The sequence below is a fragment of the Aquarana catesbeiana genome, unplaced genomic scaffold (assembly GCF_042186555.1).
Source record: "Aquarana catesbeiana isolate 2022-GZ unplaced genomic scaffold, ASM4218655v1 unanchor228, whole genome shotgun sequence".
Taxonomy (NCBI): domain Eukaryota; kingdom Metazoa; phylum Chordata; class Amphibia; order Anura; family Ranidae; genus Aquarana; species Aquarana catesbeiana.
Window position 1 is genome coordinate 2,298,810 of NW_027362655.1, and position 23,782 is coordinate 2,322,591.

Consider the following 23,782-nt stretch of genomic DNA (forward strand, 5'->3'; position numbering starts at 1 on the left):
CCAATATAAATAGAATAAAACCCGCGCTATGTGTAACAACTCAAATACCTACAAAAATAACTTATACCGGACTGCTGCTGTAACAAAGGTAAGTATTCCCTTTATCAACTAGAAGAGCATTATGTGTCACAGCGCTGTCCTATTGTGTGTGCACATAAATCATCACAAATACACTAAAATATGTGGAGACATTCATATATAAAGTGCTAGGGGCTCAAATAATATTCTCTGCAGATCTACTGCCTCCACTTTACACCTACTTCACCGATCTTATGGTGTTTATCAAGAAATTGAATAAACTGAACCATGTGCAAATTCATATACAACATAAAGTGGGGAAATGCCTTGTTTACAATCCATGACATGATCACGGGACCCTGCGGGCACGGTCACGGAGCACGCCCACAATTCTGCGTCTTTAAGGGGACGTATTTGTATGCCCATTTGCCCAGCCGTGCTGACGTATTTCGCTGTGCACTGGTCGGCTAGTGGTTAATCTTATATTTGCTGCTATATTAAATAAACTAAAAACCTGTACAAATTCATGTAATCATACAATATTTTGTACTCAATATAGTGTTCTCTGCAAGTCCACTGCTTCCACTTTGCATCTACTTCAGCAAACTGATTTTGCAAAAAAAATACCCCACAAATCAATAAAAATCACTACTAAGGGGGCGCCCTCACCATCACGTGTGTAAGAGGTGGAAGAAGGCGTGGCTACACTACAGCTGGCACAGTTTGGAGCACCGAGAACTTTACACCTTATCAACTTTTCATTGATTGATTTTTTAGAACAAAATAAGTTCATTGAAGTAGATGCAAAGTGGAAGCAGTGGACTTGCAGAGAACACTATATTGAGCACAAAGCACTTTATGATGTATATGAATTTGCACATGGATCAGTTTACTTCATTTATTGATGAACACAGTACAGTGGGGCCCACAACATCATAAATGTGCCCTCTTCTCTGATGATCTGCTTTAATTTGTCACTTCCCCTTTAATCTCCACCCCCAACATCTCTCCATTACTGGATGATTTTGGTGGATCTCTGGCCTGAACATCAACATGTCCAAATCTCAGACATGACATATCACGGACCCGCACACACTAATCCCACATGTGATAGATCACTGTGACTTGGCTTGGAGTGATTCCGTCATTCCTTACCTGGAGGTGAATCTAGCCACCAGTATAGACCAATTGTATGGAACCAACCCCCCCCCCATATATAAGAAATTAGAAGCAGATCTAAAACAATGCGCACAACCCCACCTGTCCTGGCTAGGCCGGGGCCATTCCATTAAGATGACTTTTCTGTACTATACTTCTTCTGCTCCCTACCCTTCCCTATCATTAATGGCGATCTACAGCATTTCCAGGCCAACATTACTGACTTCATCTAGGATTCAAAAGGGCATTGAGTGGCTAAGAAGGTCTATTTCACGCTCGTGATAAAGGTGGTCTTGTTCTGCCAAATCTATTATGGTTCTATCAAGCCGCTCAACTAGCCCACATCTCAATCATATATTACCGAGTTACTAAACCCAATTGGGTGGATATGGAATGACAGGCGGTACCCCAATTCACTCTGGACTAACTAACGTGGTGTCCTCCTTGTCCCTCTATCTTAGCTCCAACTCTCTCTCATTCAGTAACCCTATGGGGTGGAGTTAGAGGTCACCCAGAGTTGGTCTCTGAGAGTCACCCATTAGCCCATCTGTTTCATAACCCTCAATTTCCTTCAGGCATGGACATCAAAACTTTTAAATGGTGGCTGAACAAAGGGTTGTATAGGATTGGTCACGTTTTCAAGTCTTCAGATCAGATCTCTCTTAGTTTTTGTATAAGTAGACTGGATATGCCCTGGACAGAGAAGTTCAGATTTCTCCAAATCTCCCATTTTTTACACTCTTTATGGGTGACTAAACCCAAACCTCCCAAAATCACAGCCTACGAACAATGGTGTGGCCAGACCATGGAGCAGAAAGGGCGGGAATACCTGTGATTTACAAGCCACTGTTCACTGATCTCACTAAGCCCCTCTACATGGTGGAATGGGAGAGAGACCTCTCACAGGTATGGGACTTGGAGGAATGGTATGGGGCCTTTTCTCACAATCCGAGGCTTCTTAAACATTACCATAGTGGAGGCGAGTCTGAAGGTACTCATCTGATGGTACCTAGTCCTGCCCAAATGAGCTAAACCTTACATATCAGCATCCCCCTCTGTTTCAGAGGTTGTGAACACATGGGCTTGATGTTACACACATGGTGGGATTGCCCTAAAATTAGATGTTACTGGAATAAGATTTTTTACTTGATACATAAGATTACAGGTCTCTCTATACCCAAATCTCCCCATATCACCTTATGGGGCTAAGAGTGAGTGTCAGTTGATTTTCTTCATTTTCCTCAGAAGGGATCATGTAGGATGACAGGAAAGTCTCCTGACTGGTGAGATCATCCAAACATAATGATTACATCCATGAACTGGAGAGAGCTTGTTGGGGTGATAAAATCAATCTCTAAACACTGTGTAGATGTTATTTAAGAACTCACCTTTTCTACCACCTGCCCCATACCATTAGATTGTAAGCTCTTATGAGCAGGGACCTCTTAACCCTCTTGTATTGTAACTGTACTGTCTCCCTTTGCACTGTAAAGCACTGCACAAACTATTGGCGCTATTTAAATCCAGTAAGTTTATAATAATAATGATAATAATAGTTAAAAATGTCCGCACATGGACTTCCATGAGGACCACGAAACTACATTTATAATTTATACAGTGTCCCCAGGTCTCCACTCAGATTTAGCCTGTAATTAATAATGCTGCTAACTGCCACTACACAACAGCTAGGTGGTGCTGTTGCAGAAGTCAATGCTGGGACCGGTCCCCCCACCACGAGAGTGGCAGCGGGGCAGACCGGACCCCCTCACTACCGTGAGCTGCAGTGGGTTACCCAGGGACCTACAGCGGCGGCAGAATGGGACATTGTGGTAAGGGGAGCGGGTGTACTGAGGACAGTATCACCCCACAGACGTGGACAGAGGAGGCGGGAGGACATCCATCGGGAACCAGAAGGTGGAAGGCTGATGGGGAGTGGCGGCGGGTAAGTGATGTGCAGACCGGAGGGAGAGTGTGTGAGACTGATTGGAGAAGCGGGAGCACTGAAGGTTACTGACTGACTGCTAGTGTCAGATTACAAGGGGCGGCTGTGCAGTGTGACACAGAGACACATACTACAAAACCCGACTGGCAGTGTATGCGAGTACCTGAGTATTGTGAGTACCTGAGTATTGTGAGTACCTGAATATTGTGAGTACCTGTGTATTGTGAGTACCTGTGTATTGTGAGTACCTGTGTATTGTGAATACCTGAGTATTGTGGGTACCTGAGTATTATGAGTGCCTGAGTATTGTGAGTATCTAAGTATTGTGTGAGTATTATGAGTACCTGAGTACTGTGTGTGTATTGTGAGTATCCGAGTATTGTGTGTGTGTTTCGTGAGTACCTGTGTATCATGAGTACCTGTGTAGTGTGTGTGTGTTTTCTTAGTACTGTGAGTGCACGTGGACTGTGAGTGTATGTGGGCTGTGAGTGCACAAGTTCTGTGAGTGCACATGGGCTGAGTGCATGTAAGCTGTGAGTGCACGTGTGCTGTCAGTATGAGAGCATCTTAAATAAAGGTATTAACCAGTGCATCCGAATTGTTTAATACATTAAAAGAGTTAATAAAAGCCCTGGGTTGCTTAACTCCAACGTAAAAATGCATATAAAAGCAAAGGAGAAGGCCTTCAAAAAATACAAGGATGAGGGATTATCATCAGCATTCCAAATTTACAAAGAATGCAACAAGAAATGTAAGGGTGCAATCAGGGCGGCTAAGATTGAACATGAAAGGCACATAGCGGAGTATAGTAAGAAAAATCCCAAGAAATTCTTTAGGTACATGAATAGTAAAAAAGGGAGGTCAGATCATATTGGTCCCATAAAGAATGGTGAAGGGAATCTGGTTACTAAGGATGGAGAGATGGCAAAGGTATTGAATTTATTCTTCTCCTCAGTCTTCACAAGGGAATCGGGGGGCTTCAATAACCAAAACTGCAGTGTTTATCCCCATGACACATCTCAGGAAGCACCCTTATGGCTAAAAGAGGACAGAATTAGAAATAGACTTGAAAAACGTAACATTAATAAATCACCGGGACCAGATGGCTTGCACCCGAGGGTCCTTAAGGAACCCAATTAAGTAATTACCAGACCATTGTTTCTAATTTTTAAGAAGTCCATTGACTGGAATGGTACCAGCTGATTGGAGAAAAGCCAATGTAGCACCGATATTTTTTTTTAAAAATGGCCCAAAATACATCCCTGGGAATTACAGACCAGTTAGCCTAACATCAATAGTATGCAAGCTCTTGGAGGGGATGATAGGGGATTATATACAAGATTTTAGTAATGAAAACTGTATCATTAACAGTAATCAGCATGGATTCATGAATAATTGTTCTTGCCAAATGAATCTAATAACCTTCTATGAGGAGGTGAATTGCCATCTAATTAAAGGAAGGCCCGTAGACGTGGTGTATCTGGATTTTGCAAAAGCATTTGACACAGTTACCCATAAACATTTACTGTACAAAGTAAGGTCCATTGACATGGACCATAGGGTGAGTACATGGTTTGAAAACTGGCTACAAGGGCAAGTTCAGAGGGTGGTGATAAATGGGGAGTACTTGGAATCAGTGGCGTAGCGTGGGTTGTCAGCACCCGGGGCAAGGCAAGTAATTTGCGCCCCCTAACCTGCAGACTTTTAGCTATCCCTGAGTCCCTTCAAATACAATAGTACTGACCTACCTGATTCCTATACTGACCACTGTCCACTACACTGTCCACTACACTGACCACTATACTGGCCACTATACTATACTGTCCACTATATTACACTTACCACTACACTGACCACTACACTGTCCACTATACTGACCACCATACTACACTGTCCACTATACTACATTACACTGACCACTATACTACACTACACTTGACCACCATACTACACTGACCACTATACTACACTATACTGACCATCATACTACACTGTCCACTATACTACACTACACTGTCTACTATACTGACCACCATACTACACCAACCACTATACTACACTGTCCACTATACTACACTATACTGACCACCATACTACACTGTCCACTATACTACACTACACTACACTGACCACCATACTACACTGTCCACTATAATACACTGACCACAATACTACACTGACCACTATACTACACTATACTGACCACCGTACTAGACTGACCACTATACTACACTACACTGACCACTATACTACACTGTCCACTATACTATACTGTCCACTACACTAAACTACACTATACTGACCACCATACTACACTGACCACCATATTACACTGTCCACTACACTGACCTCCATACTAAACTACACTCTACTGACCACTATACTAACCAGTATACTATACTACACTAACCACTATACTGACCACCATACTACACTAACCACTATACTACACTACACTGTCCACTACACTAACCACCATACTAACCACTATACTACACTACACTGACCTCCATACTAAACTACACTATACTGGCCACTATGCTAACCACTATACTATACTACACTAACCACTATACTGACCACTATACTACACTATACTGTCCACTACACTGCCCCCCATAGTGACCACTACACTGACCTCCATACTACACTACACTACACTGTCCTGCCTACAGTCTCTCTCTCTCGCCCCCCCCCCCCCCCCGGCCAGTAACAAGACTCTCACTCACCTTCTTATCCTGGCTGCATCGATCCAGAGGAGGAGGAGAAGACAGCGGCGGCTCACATTCTTCTCTCCCCTGCGCTCTGCCTGCTGCCATGTTCAGTGTCCAGCGCCCCGTAAATGGGCATATGGGGGGGTCATGTGCGGAGGCGGGACTTCAGGAGCGATTGAGGACAGGCCAGCCCTACGCCTCACATGACCCCCATACACCCAATCACAGGGCGCCGGACACTTAACATGGCGGCTGGAGCCCGGGGACACAGAATTAGAAATTAGGAGGAGGCAGCCAGTGACACATACTGGCGCCCCCCTAAATATCGCGCCCGGGGCCACGGCACCCCCTGCACCCCCCACGCTACGCCACTGCTTGGAATGGTCTGGGGTGGAAAGTAGGGTCCCCCAGGGTTCTGTGCTGGGACCAATCCTATTTAATTTGTTCATAAACAACCTGTATGATGGGATAAATAGTTCAATCTCTGTATTTGCCTATGATACTAAGCTAAGCAGGGCAATAACTTCTCCGCAGGATGTGGAAATCTTGCAAGAAGATCTGAACAAATTAATGGGATGGGCAACTACATGTAAAAATGTAAAATAATGCATTTGGGTGGCAAAAATATGAATGCAATCTATACACTGGGGGGGAGAACCTCTGGGGGAATCTAGGATGGAAAAGGACCTGGGGGTCCTAGTAGATGATAGGCTCAGCAATGACATGCAATGCCAAGCTGCTGCTAACAAAGCAAACAGAATATTGGCATGCATTAAAAAGGGGATTAACCCCAGAGATAAAATGATAATTCTTCCGCTCTACAAGAATCTGGTCCTGCCGCACCTGGAGTATGCTGTCCAGTACTGGGCACCAGTCCTCAGGAAGGATGTGCTGGAACTGGAGAGGGTCCAGAGAAGGGCAACAAAGCTAATAAAGGGTCTGGAGGATCTTAGTTATGAGGAAAGGTTAGAGCACTGAACTTATTCTCTCTGGAGAAGAGACGCTTGAGAGGGGATATGATTTCAATGTACAAAATCCGCGTAAGGGAATTTAATAAGACACGTGGCCATTCACTAAAATTGGGATAAAAGCGGTTTAACATTAAACTGTGTAAAGGGTTCTTTACTGTAAGAACGGTAAGGATGTGGATTTGCCTTCTACAGGCGGTGGTTTCAGCGGGGAGCATCGATTAACTTCAAAAAACTATTAGACAAGCACCTGAACGACCACAACATACAGGGATATACAATTCTGAGCAGCAGAGAGGATGACTTTGGAAAGGTTACCGACTGTAAAGTCACTTTCATCTATTGTTTATCCATCTTGTGCATACTGTATCTTGTTCTATCCCCTGTCTTCTCTCCTGCCCAGGACAATTTTCAGATTTCAGTGCTGCCACAGTTTGAATGACAATTATTCAGTCATACACCACTGTACCCATATGACATTCATATAATTTTTTTTAAACAGATAGAGCTTCCTTTTGGTGGTATTTATTCACCACTGGGGTTTTTTTGTTAATGCTGTATATGCAAAAAAAAAAAAAAAATACATGTTTTCTTAGTTTCTGTTACAAAATGTTGCAAATAAATAATATTTTTTCATAAATTTAGACAAAATGTATTCTGCAACGTTTCTTTTGTAAAAATAGCTCAAATCGTTATTTAGTTCATATTTAGTCTTTGTGAAAGTTATAGTCTATAAACGATGGTGTATATATTTATAAATTAATCAATCCTGATGTCATAATGGACTGTCTCATTTCTTGAGACCCTTAAAATGCCAGGACAGTACAAATACCCCCAAATGACTTTTTGGAAAGTAGACAGTCCAAGGTATTTAGTAAGAGGCATGGTGAGTTTTTCGAAGTTGTCATTTTTTTTGGCACAATTTTATGGAAAAAGGAAGAATTTTTTTTTGTCACCAGAGCTGTACAGCATAATCATATGACTGGTGTGGTGGTGATCAGTGATACTGACTGGTGGCAGTATGTAAAAAAAAATATCAAAATAATAATTATTTATTTTATTTTATTTTTTTACATTTTTTTTTACATACTGACTTGAAGTGTTAACATATTGACCCTGTACTACTCCGGGGAGGTGATCAGGATTTTTTTTGATGATTATTGTTATAAGCAATCATTTTTATGAATGACACAGGGTGTACGACTGTGATAGCAGTGATTGGTCACAGCTATCATATGGTACAGATGTGATAGGCCCTGTCTGTACCATGTGATCACTGTGACCAATCACAGAGATCATCACAATAGTACACAATGAATGGCTATGAATGAAAGACATTCATTGTGTACAACTGTCTTGTGATTGCTGTGATTGGTCACAGAGATTACATAGTACTGGGACCAGCCCGGTCATCTGGTGGAGCTGCAGCATGGCTGCTAGACTTGGAAGACTTCATATGATGTTCACCCATGATGGGAGAACTCCCACTTGGGTGTCATTTTGCTGTAGGCCTGACGGGAAGAAGTTAATTACCGTCTACATCTACCTAGAGTCCTGGGGACACTGTACAAGTTATACATATAGTCTCGGTGGTCCCTGTGGAAGTCCATGTGTAGACATTTCTACCTATGATAAATGACAGGCTAAATCCACCTTGAGACTTTCTCCACACCTGGAGTGTTCTGAGTTCTTGGATAACATCTACACCGTGTTTACATATTGGCTTTATCACCACAACGAGCTCCAGTTCATGGATGTAATCATTATGTTTGGATGATCTCACCAGTCAGGAGCCTTTCCTGTCATCCTACATGATCCCTTCTGAGGATTCTTCTATCCTTCCAAATAAATGTATGAAATCATTGATGAGTCCTCCTTCTATGTGATCTAGAAGATCTGGAAACACAATGCCTTTATGGATGAAGTGGATGACCCAATTTATACATTATTTATTGCTTTATAGCTTTTTTCACTCCAGGATTGATTAATTTTATTTATATGAGCATTCAAGGAAGTGTTCTTACTTTGAGAGATCTCCACCACCATTCCTATGTGAACATTACATCCTTGCAATTTATGTTTAACATCTTCATTATGAGTGGATTGATATATATATATATTTATGCTTTTGGATATATTTTTGCATTTTCTTCACCAAAAGGATCAGTTTTGGGGGGGGGTATCTGTTTTATTAGCTATACATTTGCTGTGACCTTGTGTTCTGTGTCTTTAAGACTTTTCTATATGTAATAAAAATATCTTTGTTAAACAATTGGTTACAAAAGAACTGTATTTTTTTCCTTACTTTTTTTGTATTATATTTGAACTTCTGTGGTAGCTCTGTAAGACATTTTACAGGAATGGCTACTGTGAGACGTTTCTTGGGGCTGCAGTTCCTCTGAACTCCACAAGGTGGTGATCTCACTCTTATCCAGACCGGAAGTTTCTACGGACTGCAGACAGGAAGTGATTTCGGTCACAGACAGGAAGTGATTTCGGTCACAGACAGGAAGTAATCTGGAACAAAGACAAGACGTTCTTTGTGGCATGAGAGAGAATACGTTGCTGGAAGAAGAAGCAGAGGAGGTAATAAGATCTTATTTTCTATATACACACACCAGGCTCACCTCCACCGATCACTTCCAGCAGCGCCCAGCAGGGCACGTTGTTCTCGGTGACCCCAAACATGGCACATTGCAGCCACTGAGATTCCCAAGTGATGACAAAGACTGAGATAAGGTGCATGAATGGGGGGGAGGGGTCTGCACCGGGGTGCCAGTCAGAGGGGGTTATGGGCAGGGGTTAGGGTTGCCACTCTTTCTTCAAGCCAAACCCGAACGATTTAGAGGCGCACGTTTTTTGTTTTTATTTTAGTATAGGATTGGATTGTAACAGACCTGGGACACCTTTGGGAACTCCAATGAGAATAGTAATGCGGCGCATATTGTACCCCCTCACCCTCCTGTCAAGTTTTATTCTGAACCACATTCCTGTCTGAATATTGTGTCTGGGTTTCAGGTGGACTGAAACCTGGACACATGATTCAAAACCCCGACTGTCCGGGTGAATCCTGGACAGGTGGCAACCCTAGCAGGGGTGGCGGAGGTATGAGATGAGGAGGATGGATAGGAATGGGTGGGACAGATGAAGGGGCAATAATATGGGCAGCCCTGGAAGTGGCACGTAGGGGTTTGGGGGAGATAGGGGGGGCAGAAGCCTGGGCAGAAACTTCAGAGAGCAGCTGGCAGTAGGAGAGGAGTTTGAGATGTGCAGAGAGCTGATCCTGCCCCCCATACATCTCAAGGGCCCCACACACACCGAGGACTCCCACCCCACATACAGGCACTCATCAGGCCCCTGGGCGCTGCAGCTGGCATCAGTGACTGGTCCCTCAGAGCCGGAACAGAGTCCACCCAGTATGGAGAACTTTGAGCTTGTGTCTGGGGGAGGAGGAGCAGAGAGAGGAGTTGGCTGATGTTGGGGGGCGCTGTGCCCGTGTTGTGAGCAGATCAGGGACAGCAAGGGGGCTCTGCAAAGGCTGAATGTGCTGCACACTCTGTTCTCAGCAATCCTAATTGGCGATCACCAGGGGAGCCTCCCCTGATCCTGGGACCCTGTATTCCCGCAGCAAGACCCTTTCCTGCTGTCTTAGTAACCCCCCCTCCCCCCGTGCGTGGTGCAACGCCAGGGTTGCAGATGTGACCTTTGCGACCGTAATAGCTCTGCTACTGGTTCTGAGTAAACTAGAGGAGCTGAGGTGTCTCTGAAGGGGTAGTGGGACTAAAGGACGCTGGGAACCTCTGAGCGTTTACTGAAGGGCTCTGGGACCCCTGAGGAGGAAGTGTAGATGAAGGAATTTGGGGGCCTCCAAGGAAGTAATAGGGCTGAAGAACTCTGAGAGGTTAGTAGGGCTGAAGAGCTGTGGGGGCTCTGAAGGGGTAGTCAGGCTGCAAAGCTCTGAGGTAAGGGCTAGGCTCATCGGGGCTCTTGGTCTCTGATGGTCCTCCACACCCCACCTGCACTTACTTTTCTTACCTTCTCAAAGAACTCCTGTCAGCAAATGAAGGATGCCTTCACCTCACCATATCACTGGTCAAGAAAAATGTTGCAGGACACAAAATAGACCAAGACTAAAAGAACAAACTCCTCCCCCTGTTGTCCTCCTACCCACACTGAATTGCTATTGGAGAGTACAGAACAGACTCCTCCCCCACAGTTCTGTACTCCACCATCAGAATCCTCCTGCTATCCAATCCAATCTCCTCTCTTACTGCAGAGAGTGACAGTAACATCACTCCTGTCAGTCAGCAGGTTGACGGAGATTGGAGCCTTGAAGCGGAGTTCTGGCAATTATCCTGATTAGCCGGGAACTCCAGACAAAAATCAGCAAGTTCCCCTTCCTGGACATCATGATGACCCAACATTGTCCTCACAGCACTGCCTCAAGTCAAAGGAAGAATCATATTTATCATTCCTTGTCTGCAGATCTAAAACAAATCAAATCCAGTTCAGAAACCAAACAAACCCAACAGAGAAAAGGGAATTTCTGATCTGGCGGGAAAAGAGGGTCCCAGGAACCAAAAATAATAAAAAAAACAGACGTTAAACAGTCCAAACGAAGTGTGTTCCCACGGGGACAGTAGTTCTTAAATATCCAGCAACCCTCCTATTACCCCCTCACATCCACATCCTATTATTGTGTGACCAATACCATGCAAATAATTCTTACTTTCATTTCCCTAAGTTATTTGTCTACAAGGAGACCTGTATAGATCAAATGACGGCACCAATGAGGATGGAGGAGGACCGGAGTCACATGACTGAGAAGATACTAAACTTCACCCTGGAGATCATCTACCTGCTGACCGGAGAGGTGAGGAGGATTCTGGGAGGTCACATGACATCACTCTTATCTCTATTAATAAAACACAGACCTGACCGGAGAGGTGAGGAGGATTCTGGGAGGTCACATGACATCACTCTTCTCTCTATTAATAAAACACAGACCTGACCGGAGAGGTGAGGAGGATTCCGGGAGGTCACATGACATCACTCTTATCTCTATTAATAAAACAGACTTGACCGGAGAGGTGAGGAGGATTCTGGGAGGTCACATGACATCACTCTTATCTCTATTAATAAAACACAGACCTGACCGGAGAGGTGAGGAGGATTCTGGGAGGTCACATGACATCACTCTTATCTCTATTAATAAAACAGACTTGACCGGAGAGGTGAGGAGGATTCTGGGAGGTCACATGACATCACTCTTATCTCTATTAATAAAACACAGACCTGACCGGAGAGGTGAGGAGGATTCTGGGAGGTCACATGACATCACTCTTCTCTCTATTAATAAAACACAGACCTGACCGGAGAGGTGAGGAGGATTTTGGGCTTCTAACATGATATTCCTATTTGTTCCTCAATATAGAGATTTCCTCTTGTGAAGTCAGGTGATCATATGACCATCACAGTGCCTCCATGTGACTCCCTAAAACCTGAGAGACACAACATGCAGAAGATTCTAGAAGTCACCAAGAAGATGACGGAGCTGCTGACAGGAGAGGTGAGCGATGCTGGGAATTCTGGGACATTATCCAGTAACAGACAAGGGATGTGTCTGGATGGTGACTGTATCATTGTGTGTGTCAGGTTCCTATAAGGTGTCAGGATGTCACTGTCTATTTCTCCATGGAGGAGTGGGAGTATTTAGAAGGACACAAAGATCTCTACAAGGACATCATGATGGACATTCAGCAGAATTTGAGTTTTGTGAAGATTATAAGGAAGGCATTTCCCTTAAATAAGATGATATTGAACCTCACCCTGGAGATCCTCAGCCTGCTGACTGGAGAGGTGAGTGTAATGAAGGGGTTAAATCTGATTTTGCTGTAAACACTGGGATGTATTCAGAGTCACTTTAAGTGTTCTGATGTTCTGCTAATCAATAACAAGTACTATGAATACATGAAGTGTACGTACTCTATGATATTTGGTTATAGCACAAGATGGCGGCATTGGTTATAGAAGAGAACAATCTCAGGTTTAGTCCAATCAGTTAGACCCATAAATACCAGCATGCCACGCCCACTGACTACTAAATCCATGGGTAACTTTTCCTGGTGGGTCAGTGAGCCTTACTAGTAAAAAATTTGTGACTCTATTATATGAGTTCTAGAAGGATCTATAAATCTGACCACATTGTATTCATATCATTGGATGGAGATGTCTGTCCTTTGCTGAATCGGGAACATTGTGTCCAATCCCTGAAGAATAAATATAGAGCTGACCATAGAGATGAGGGATTATGGGAGAGCGGAGCCATCTTAAAGAGGAGCTCCAGGCTCCTTCAGAAAACAATAAAAGTCAGCAGGTACAAATACTGTAGCTGCTGATCTTTAATATTAGGAAACTTACCGCTCCACCAATCCAGCTGTGTCATCCCCCGAGTCGATTTTTTAATGGGCTCTTGGGTGCTGCCGCTGCCATCTAGGCAAAGGGAACCCGGCAGTGAAGCCTTTGCGCCTTCACAGCCGTGTCACTACTGCACATGCATGAAGCGTGCTGTGCTTTGTGAATGGCTCAGTGGTGGGGTAGTGTAACAAGGGGTTAATTTCTGTGTTACATTTATTGATAGGTTCATTCATATATTTACCCTTTCAGATATGCGGTCAGTAAATGCAAGGATTAAAACACACAACACACAAAGCATGTAATAAAAGAGATTTACTTAGCTTCGATTAGAGATGTATTACAGATGATACGATACGGGATAAATTCTGCATTCAATCCAGTGAACCCCTCAACTTCTGAAATTTCAGATAGTTCTGGAAGCCGACAGCCTGTTCAAAGGTCTAGGCACATTTATGTCCTAGAAGAAGTCCACTGCTGTTCTCTATTGTCTAAACTTTTAAAGCAGGGGTCTTCAAACTACGGCCCTCCAGTTGTTCAGGAACTACAATTCCCATCATGCCCAGTCATGTCTGTGAATGTCAGAGTTTTACAATGCCTCATGGGATGTGTAGTTCCACAACAGCTGGAGGGCCGTAGGTTGAAGATCCCTGTTTTAAAGGCTTGATGGAAGGCGCGAAAAAGCTGGTACTAACAAAAGACTACCCATAATGGTCCCGAGATAATGTGACCCTCTGTGAGTGACCATCTGTGAGCTCAGAAACATACATTTTTACATATATAGAAATAATCACCTTAAAACTATCATAGTTTATAACTCATAATACCAAGTTCTTTGTAAATCAATTATGATAATTGACCCGTACTACAGGTAGGGGGGGGGGGGGGGGGCAAACTTCCAGCTAAATTCGTCAATGCAAAGTTAGCCAGCAATGGGAGTAGGTACCTGTCAAAACTAGGTACCCGCTCACCCCGAAAGGTGCCCAATGTGGCAGCGGAAGTGGGGAGGCAAATAAGTGGAACGTCCCCTTTTGGGTGGAGCTCCGCTTTATTGCATGGGAAAATACAAAAAAAGAAATTTGTTGCGCTCAAACTAGAAAAGAGAATATTTTTAAAGCAGCTAACACAATATTGTTGGGCACAATAACAAGAAATAGGGGATACAGGTGTAGCGCTAAAAAGTGGTGATAATTGAGCAAAAAGTTCATATGCGATAAATTCAGTAGCACAAAAAATGAATTAATGAGTTGTTTATTTCGTTTTTAATGGAATAAATTACCATTTCTATGGATGTTTGCGCAATGAGAGTATTTTTTCATCCCCGTATATGTGACCACTGCGCTGTACCTGTGGAGTATATCTCTTAGCCAAGGTTGAAAAGATTAAGTTATCTGTCTGGTGGGTCTGTGAAAAAGGATCTCTTGCCGAATTTGTGGATCGTTTGAAGAACAGGAGCTGTGGATCTGATCTTTCAGTGATTTGCTCAATGTGTATATCCCATACACTGGTGGTAAGAGTCAGTAATATTGGGTGTTGGTGATGGCTCTTCTATTCTTCATTTCATTGAAGTTTTTCAGATGGACTATATTTTTATTAATTAATTTTTTGTCCTATTGAATTTATCCCATATGACATTTTTGCTCAATTATCACCACTTTTTAATGCATGGGCATTGCCCAGGGCCCCTTGATAATCTTGCATTACATTACTGTGCCCTCCTGACTCCCTGTACTGTGCCTTCCCACCCCCACCTTTTCTGTGCACTCCTGCCCCTCAGAACTGTGCTCTCCCACTCCTGTATTGTGCCCTCCCACCATGACCTGTACTGTGCACTCCTGCCCCCATATTGTACCCTCCTACCCCCTTGTACGCTTCTCTCCCAACCTAACGTGTACTGTGCACTCCTCCCCCCATATTGTACCCTCCTGGTCCTCTGTACTTGACCCTCCTGTACTGTGCCCCCCCTGTAATGTGCCCTCCTGCCCCTATGCTGTGCCCTCCTGCCCCCTGCACTGTGCCCTCATGTACACCATGTACTGTGTGCTCCTGCACCCCCCCCCCCCCCCCCGTGGTCTCCTATTTCCCCTATAATGCTCCCTCCTAGCCCCCCTGTACTGTATCCTCTTGCTTCACATTTACTGTGCCCTCTTGCCCCACCTGTACTTTTGCCCTCTTGCCCCACCTGTACTTTGCCCTCCTATCCTCCCTGTACTGTGCCCTCTTGCCCCACCTGTACTTTTGCCCTCTTGCCCCACCTGTACTTTGCCCTCCTATCCTCCCTGTACTGTGCCCTCTTGCACCCCCTGAACTGTAACTTCCTGCCCCTCTGTACTGTGCCCTCCTATCCCCTCTGTACTGTGCCCTCCTATCCCCCTGTGCCCTGTGTTGATTAGTCTTTGTTTTATGGCATGTATCATTATTTAAAATCTAGTATATTGAAAGTACTAATAAATATTCGTTTAGTTCTATTAACTATTTATACTTCCATTTTTGAGAGTAGGTGCATAAATTGGGGCAGGCTGGTAGGGGCCCCAGTACATTACTTTACCCCAAAGCCCATGATGATATTAAGATGTCCCTGTGGGAGAGTGATATTTATCTTTGTATAACACAGAACTGTACAGTAATAATGAAGAAATCTACTGAAAACGACACAAGAAGGAGATCTCATAATATGACCACAAGATCCTCGAGAATCCAGAATCCCATCACCATCCCCCCACCTCCATCCCCAATCCCTACAAGACACAACACACAGAAGATTCTAGAAGTCACCAAGAAGATGATGGAGCTGCTGACAGGAGAGGTGAGCGGTGCTGGGAATTCTGGGACATTATCCAGTAACAGACAAGGGATGTGTCTGGATGGTGACTGTATCATTGTGTGTGTCAGGTTCCTATAAGGTGTCAGGATGTCACTGTCTATTTCTCCATGGAGGAGTGGGAGTATTTAGAAGGACACAAGGATCTCTACAAGGACGTCATGATGGACAATCAGCCGCCCCTCACATCACCGGGTAAGAGGAGACTTTATTGTAAAGGAGAGAGCAGTACGGAGGGTCCACCTAGATGCCCCATCATCTGATAACCAGAAACAATGTATTCAGTCTCAGGAGATGGGAGGCAGTGGTGTGGGACCTCTGCAACTTGTCTCTTGAGAACATTTAGGTCATCACTGATTACTGAACACCAATATTATGAGTTCTCACCCTTACACTATATAACATTTATATTATATTTTACATACTCCTGACCCCTGCACTATATACTCTAGGTTGTACATTATATCATTCTGATACTATAAAATTCTAACTGTTGTATCCTATATAATAAGTTGTACATTACATAGTCTTGACTTCTTTTGCACCAGTTTCCTACCAGATGGACATTTTATATCTGATGATTTGATTGGAGCACAGACTTTTACATGTTGATAATAATGTGATAACATTTTCCAACTTTGGAACCTTAAATAGAAAGTGATAATGAGGGAGGAGTCAATAACCCAATGATGATGGTCTTAAGGATCAGTCCTGGTTGTTCTCCCCTATCCTCACTCTGACCTCTGGTGGGGCTCAGCCCCACTGTTATTCATGACTAAATCATGGACTAAATAAGGAAGTGCAGGACTTCTTGTGTTGGGAAGATGGCAATGAGTGATAGAGGGGGGGGGACACTCGTCCTATAATCCCCTCATCACTGTCACTCCTATAAAAGACAGTTCTCATTGTTTCCTCACTCTCTGACTAAGGTCCATGAATAAAGAAATGAACTGGTAGAAGATTCAGAGATGTAAGGCTGAAACAACAAATTGATTATGAAATTAGTTGTCAACTATTTTGATAATTGATTAGTTGGTCAGTCGATTAATTGGCCTGCATTCAGAATGCATTATTTCTTTACATATCAGAATATACAGCTCAGTACACCATCCATACATGTCAGTAAATGCCTGATATCTTGAATGTGTGAGGAGCAATGCCTCATGGGACATGTAGTCCTGGGCAAGAGAAGGAAGCAAGTGATTCTAAAGGCAGAAGTTCCTATAGGGGAACTCTATATTATACTTTTCAGCTTCCTATAGGGGAACTCTATACTATACTTTGCAGCTTCCTATAGGGGTACTCTGAAAGCAGGAGAAGCCAGAAGTGTCAGGGGAGGGGTCCAGAATAGGAAAATCAGGGCTGCTCTGTGCAAAACCATTACACGGAGCAGGTAAGTATGACAAGTATGTTTTAAAAAAAAAGAAATCTAACATTTACAATGACTTTAAGGGCTCTGTGCAGGGAAGATCAGCATCTTAACCCAGAGAAGGTGCAGGCTGATAGATTGGAGGTGATAGAAGGCATTATTATTATATTTAGTATTGAGCATTATATTTAAAATGATTATATCTATGAAAAAAAGTCTCAGCTTTTAGTACTACTGTAATATAAAATCCCCCCCCCCCCAACCTCCATATAGCTTCATGTGTGACTCCCAGGTAAAATATATATATGATATAAGATATATTACTTTCACTCTTTCACAGTATAAATGAATCCCTTATAGTAGTGATTATCTGCTGTTTTTGTAATATAAAGGAATATTTTTTTTAACCCCATCATAACAGATGATTAAAAAAATTCATGCTGCTGCTACAAATGTCCTATGCTGGCCACACACGGATCCATTTTTAGACGAGAATATTCACACAAATATTTGTATGAAAATTATTTGTACATTCGATAAATGGACAAGTGTAGTTCGAAAATTCCACTTTAAAATTAATTTAACTTCTGAGGAAAACTATTTAACTCCTTCATATTTTCCCGTCACTGTGGTAGAAAATGAACGCCAATTTGACCAAACTAATAAATAGAAAATTGGATGAATGTTTTTTGGAAAGAAAAATGAGTTTGTGTACGGCCAGCATAAGTGACATCAGGTGCAGGGAGCTTGTACCCACCTACCTGTCTATGACAAGGGAGTCTGTCATCCATCATATTATATTACACTCCTGTCTGATCATCTGCAAAACAGCGTTTTATGTCTTTATTTATTTTAATAATGTTGATCTCTGATTCTGATATGTAGCAGATTCTCCCTCTAATAATACATCTATCTGTCTGTTATTCTCAGAGTGGATTAAATATCCAACTATATATCTGGATATTTATATTTACCGCTGTATATAGATATTCAAGAATATTAACTAAATTATACACCAACCTTTTTTGATGTTTTTATCCAATTAGTCAAAACAATAATCGGGCAACTTATCAATTCTGAAAATAATCATTAGTTGCCATCTTACAGAGGATCCATTTACTAGTTACCTTGAGGGGGAATTGTAAGATCCTCAGAGACAAAGCTGCCTGATGTGGGCGGAGTCCTGGTTTAGGGGAACCAATCTGCTCATGTCTAGTAATAATCTTTTTATTCCTATTTTAGTAGATGGACGGGAGATGAGGAAAACCTCAGAGGATTGTCTCACTTTGTCTCCAGACTGTAAAGTAGAAGATGAGGACATCACACAGTATAGTCCAGGAGAAAACCCGACTACCTCAAATGTCCATCCGGCACCACACAGTGTAGATGGACCATCGTATTCCTCTTATCCTGAGGAACCTCAGACTGTGAGGGACGGTGCCGTCTTTGCAACAGATAAGAGCTTTTCCTGTACTGAGTGCGGGAAGTGTTTCAGTTCTAAATCCAATCTTTATGTGCATAAAAGATCTCACACGGGGGAGAAGCCCCATTCCTGTCCTGAATGCAGGAAATGCTTTATACAAAAATCAGACCTTGTCATACATCAGAGATCTCACACAGGGGAAAAACCGTATTCCTGTCCTGAGTGCGGGAAATGTTTTTCACAGAAGTCTCATCTTTACAGACATCAGAGATCTCACACGGGGGAGAAGCCGTATTCCTGTCCAGAGTGCAAGAAGTGTTTTTCAGTGAAGTTCCATCTCTTCACACATCAGAGATCTCACACGGGGGAGAAGCCATATTCCTGTCCTGAGTGCAGGAAATGCTTTATACAAAAATCAGACCTTGTCATACATCAGAGATCGCACACGGGGGAGAAGTCGTATTCCTGTCCTGAGTGCGGGAAAGGTTTTATACAAAAATCAGACCTTGTCATACATCAGAGATCGCACACGGGGGAGAAGCCGTATTCCTGTCCTGAGTGCTGGAAATGTTTTTCAGTGAAGTCTCATCTTTACAGACATCAGAGATCTCACACGGGGGAGAAGCCGCATTCCTGTCCTGAGTGTGGGAAATGTTTTTTACAGAAGTCCAATCTTTCCAAACATCAGAGATCTCACTCGGGGCAGAAGCCTTTTTCCTGTCCTGAGTGCGGGAAATGTTTTTCAGTAAAGTCTAGTCTTTACACACATCAGAGATCTCACACAGGGCAGAAGCCGTATTCCTGTCCTGAGTGTGGGAAATGTTTTTCAGTGAAGTCCAATCTTTCCAAACATCAGAGATCTCACACGAGGGAGAAGCCACTCTCCTGCTCTGAGGGAAATGTTCCTCACTGAAGTCCTGTCTTCCTGTACATCAGGGATCCCACACAACCCTTGAGATGTATTAGTACCTTGAGTGCAGGAAATGTCTTCTATATGAATGTTGCTGGACATCACAGCTCTCATGTGGGGAAGAAGCAAAGCCTGATATACACCTCAGATATACTCCATGGCTGATCTTCATCATGGAAGAAACAGTTCCAGGGGTGTGGACATTTTTTGAAAAAAACGACTTGTCCGAGGGACTGAATTGGGGTCCCAATCTCCTTTTCCTTCATCTACCAGAGAGCTCAGCAGCGGTGTGGGAGTTCATTGAAAACTACAAGCCGACATCGGAAAAGGACAGAACTCTGTGATTAAAAGGCACGGTCCCGCTCTTTACATAAAGTGACAGCCGGTACAGGGAACTTCTCCCCGCACTGCTGTCACACAGAGGGCTCGGATCGCTGAGCCGCAGTAGGGACATGTAACATGTTCCCGAAGGTGAACGTTTCTTTTTACCCTTTCACTGCCAGAGCCCACATGTTTAACCCCATTAGTACCGATCACTTTCACCCCCTTCCTGCCCAGGCCAATTTTCAGCTGTCAGCGCTGTCACCCTTTGACGATTGTCAACAATGTACCCATATGACATTTTTATAATTTTTTCCACAAATAGAGATTTCTTTTGGTGATATTTGATTACCACAGGGTTTTTATTTTTTGTGCTACAAATAAATAGCCAGAGAATTTAAAAAAAAAGTTTTTCTTTGTTTCTGTTATAAAATTTTGTAAATGAGTAAGTTTTCTCCTTCACTGGTGGGCACCGATGAGGAGATACTAATATGCAGGACTGATGGGCGGCACTGATAGATGGCACTGATGAGGAGGTACTGACAAGCATCCCTAATGGGCACTGATTTGCATCACAGGCGGGCACTGCTGGGCATCACTGGCAGGCAATGGTGGTCATCACTGACGATCATCGCTGATGGGCCTGTACTGATTATCAGTGCAGATCCCCCACTGTCAGGAGAGTTGCTGATTGGCTCTCCTCTACTCGTGCCTTGTCAGCATGAATAAAGGAAAGTCGATAACCGGCACTTCCTGGCTATGATGTGATTAGCTTTGATTGGACACAGCTCACATGGTAAGGAGCCTATGTCATAGGCTCTTACTGAGATTGGAGATCACCACCGATCACCGCACGCCCGAGCAGCTTATTCTTCTGTATGTCATATGACGTCCAGTGAGGATACTGGAACCCCCGCCTGGCCATCATTCTGCTATAGGCCGGGCGGGAAGGAGTTAAAAAATCATTTTAGGCCTGAAGATTATATAAAACCCCCAAAACATGATATATTTTCTGAAAGCAGACACCCTAGAGAATAAAATAGTGGTAGTTTCAATTTTTTTGGGGGTAAAATATAAAAGCCGAGGTTGCACCGAGTAAATAGATACCAAACCTATCAAACCTTCAATTTGTGTTACTGTGAAATGGTGACAAACTTCAGTACCCAATATTTTCTATAGGTGACACTTTACAAAGCCCCCTATAGGTCATCAGTTTAGTATTATGGAGGAGGTCTGGTGATATAATTATTGCTCTCATTCCAATGTGCACAGCGATATGTAACGTGTATCGCAATCAACGTTTTCAGGCGTAGGTGCCCCAATGTGTGAGTTTATGTGGGGGTGTGGTCCAAGATTTTTTGGGTGTAGGGGTTATGTGCCTGGGTTTAAATAACATTTTGTACAATTAAAAAAAAATCCTTTTTTTTTTTTATCACATAGAGCAGCCTTTTTCAACCAGAGTGCCTTGAGGTTTCTTCAGGGGTGCCTTGGCAAAATGCCGAACAATTGCCCCAAAATTGTATACAAGTCGGAGGGTGGATGAAGCCTTTTAGTTTTTACATTTTATATTGGGGTGCCTCAAGACTGTCCATAATGTTGGAGGGTGCCTCAAGACTGTCCATAATGTTGGAGGGTGCCTCAAGACTGTCCATAATGTTGGAGGGCGCCTCAAGACTGTCCATCATTTTAAAGGGTGCCTTGACTGAATAAAGGTTTAGAAACACTGACATAGAGGACAAAAAGTCGACCTATGTGATGATTTGTTGGTGACAGGTTCTCTTTAATGAGACATCCAGGGTTTAAAAGACCCCCCAATGTCTCCCCTGTGATCCACTGAATGTAATGTAATACAGATCACACTGCATTACATTCTTTCCTGGCCTTTATAGTTGAGGTAACTGTCACCAGGGACCTGGAAGTGACGTCATACTTGTCTCTTCCAGGTCAGGAACAGGAAGGGGAGTAGAGCGGATGTGTGTCCTCTCTCCTCCCTCCCCTCTACCCATCATCACCCGCTATGCTGGTCCTGGGTTCCAGATGGGCAAGAGGAGCCCGGGATACATAGCGGGTGTGTGTCGGGGTGGCACTTTACCGGGGGGTGTGGAAACATTCACTCAGCCACTGGAATGCTTCCATCCGACAAGTAAACCTGCTCCTTGCTTGCCCCCAGCAGGGCTAAATGTTTAAAAAAACAACCTGTCCGTCCCTCAGAACTGCATGTCCCGGGTGTCAGGCGATATGAATTGTACATCCCTGAGTTCATAAGGAGATCAGAGATCACCAAAGACATGGATGAAGTGTTGTACTGTGTTGGCCATTGATAGCAGTAGAAAAATAAAAATGGAGTCATTACCTTTCATTGGCTTTCATTGAGTACATTTTGTGGTGTAAGAATTCACAAACACTTAGAGGTTTATGAAAAAAAAAAAAAATTTGTTGAACGAATGTGACCGGCATTCACCCGGCTGTGATGAATATTGGATGTATTTTATTTCATACACTGATTTCCTTGGCTCCATCTAGTGGCCATAATGCTGTATTGTGATATCTTTACTAATGGAGGTATGTCAGGAAAAATACCCCATTATGGTCACTAGATGGAGCTGACAATCATAGGAAATCACTTTGTTACATTATGGGCAGAATATGTAATGGCTGGATGAATGGTCGTCACATTCATCCCATCAATTTTCTATAAGTAGACCCCTTAGTTTCCTTCATCAGACATGTCTTCATATTAATACCTGAGATCATACTGCACTTAAAATTGCCAAAACAGCACACAGACCACCCAAGGTTCTTCTATATATTTGGGGGACCTTTGGAGGGTCTGTGTGCTGTATAATAAAAAAAGAAGCCGGCAATGACATGTCGTTTTCTGGCAATTTAAACTGATTCATTTTTCTCTTTGTAAATGTCACTTTTTCTGTATCCCGTCCTACAGCAAGAATGAAGAAAATGTATAGAGACCCCCAAATACATACCAGACCCTCTGAGTGTAAGGTGGATATTAAAGAGGGGCCTCACACAAAAAAGTGTGTGCCCCCGTGGCCCCATCCTCACAACTCTGGCTTGGTGGATGTGGGGGTCTGTGAACAGGGGGGCTTATCAGAATTTGGAACCCCTCTATAATTTTAGGATCCCACATATACTGCTCCTTCCCCACATGAATTATTTGGGGTACATAACGCATCTACTCATTCACAAAAAAAAAAAAGAAATAAAGCAATAAAGACTCTCAATGTCTTTTGTTAAAATAAAATCCCCCAAATAAGTTTCTCATTGTAAATCCCCAATGACCCACCACACAGGAGCGATCTCCGATGCTAACACTCGCTGACTGATAGCATCCTGAGCTGTCATCAGCTATATAAAGGAAGGGGCGGGGATAGTGGTGACATCATTGCCCAGATATGGTCATATTCAGACTATGATGTCATCATCTATGCCCCACCCATTTGCCTACATGGCCATGTAAGTGAATGGGTGGGGTGAAGTCGGTGGTTGCTAAGGACGCAGCTATTGCAGGCAGCCATTGCTTCCCTAGAAACCAGTGACAGCCAGAAGCTGTCACATTCGTCTACACCAAATGCCATAAACTTTGGATGTTCAGAAGAATGTGGGAGGAGCCAGTGTTCATCCAATCTTCTGTTCAGACACGGAGCTCCTCCCTAATGCAGATTATTGTCAGTGTGTGGAAGTGATTGTATCTGGCAGACAGGAA

General features: G+C 43.4%; 2 protein-coding genes across 2 annotated transcripts in view; both read left to right on the plus strand.

Moving 5' to 3' along the window:
* Nucleotides 1-20,466, plus strand: part of LOC141121729 (uncharacterized) — a 373,994-nt gene extending 353,528 nt beyond the window's left edge. Inside the window, exon 13 of the mRNA XM_073611439.1 lies at nt 18,652-20,466. Coding sequence (XP_073467540.1) covers nt 18,652-19,740 — 1,089 coding nt within the window. The 3' untranslated portion in view covers nt 19,741-20,466. The remainder of the gene's footprint in view (nt 1-18,651) is intronic.
* LOC141121705 (gastrula zinc finger protein XlCGF66.1-like) lies at nt 9,281-14,700 on the plus strand. The gene is made up of 4 exons (XM_073611419.1): nt 9,281-9,386; nt 11,545-11,673; nt 12,235-12,369; nt 12,456-14,700. The coding sequence occupies exons 1-4, from the start codon at nt 9,348-9,350 to the stop codon at nt 12,696-12,698; spliced, it is 546 nt and encodes a 181-aa protein (XP_073467520.1). The 5' UTR covers nt 9,281-9,347; the 3' UTR covers nt 12,699-14,700.
* Nucleotides 20,467-23,782: the final 3,316 nt, after the last annotated feature.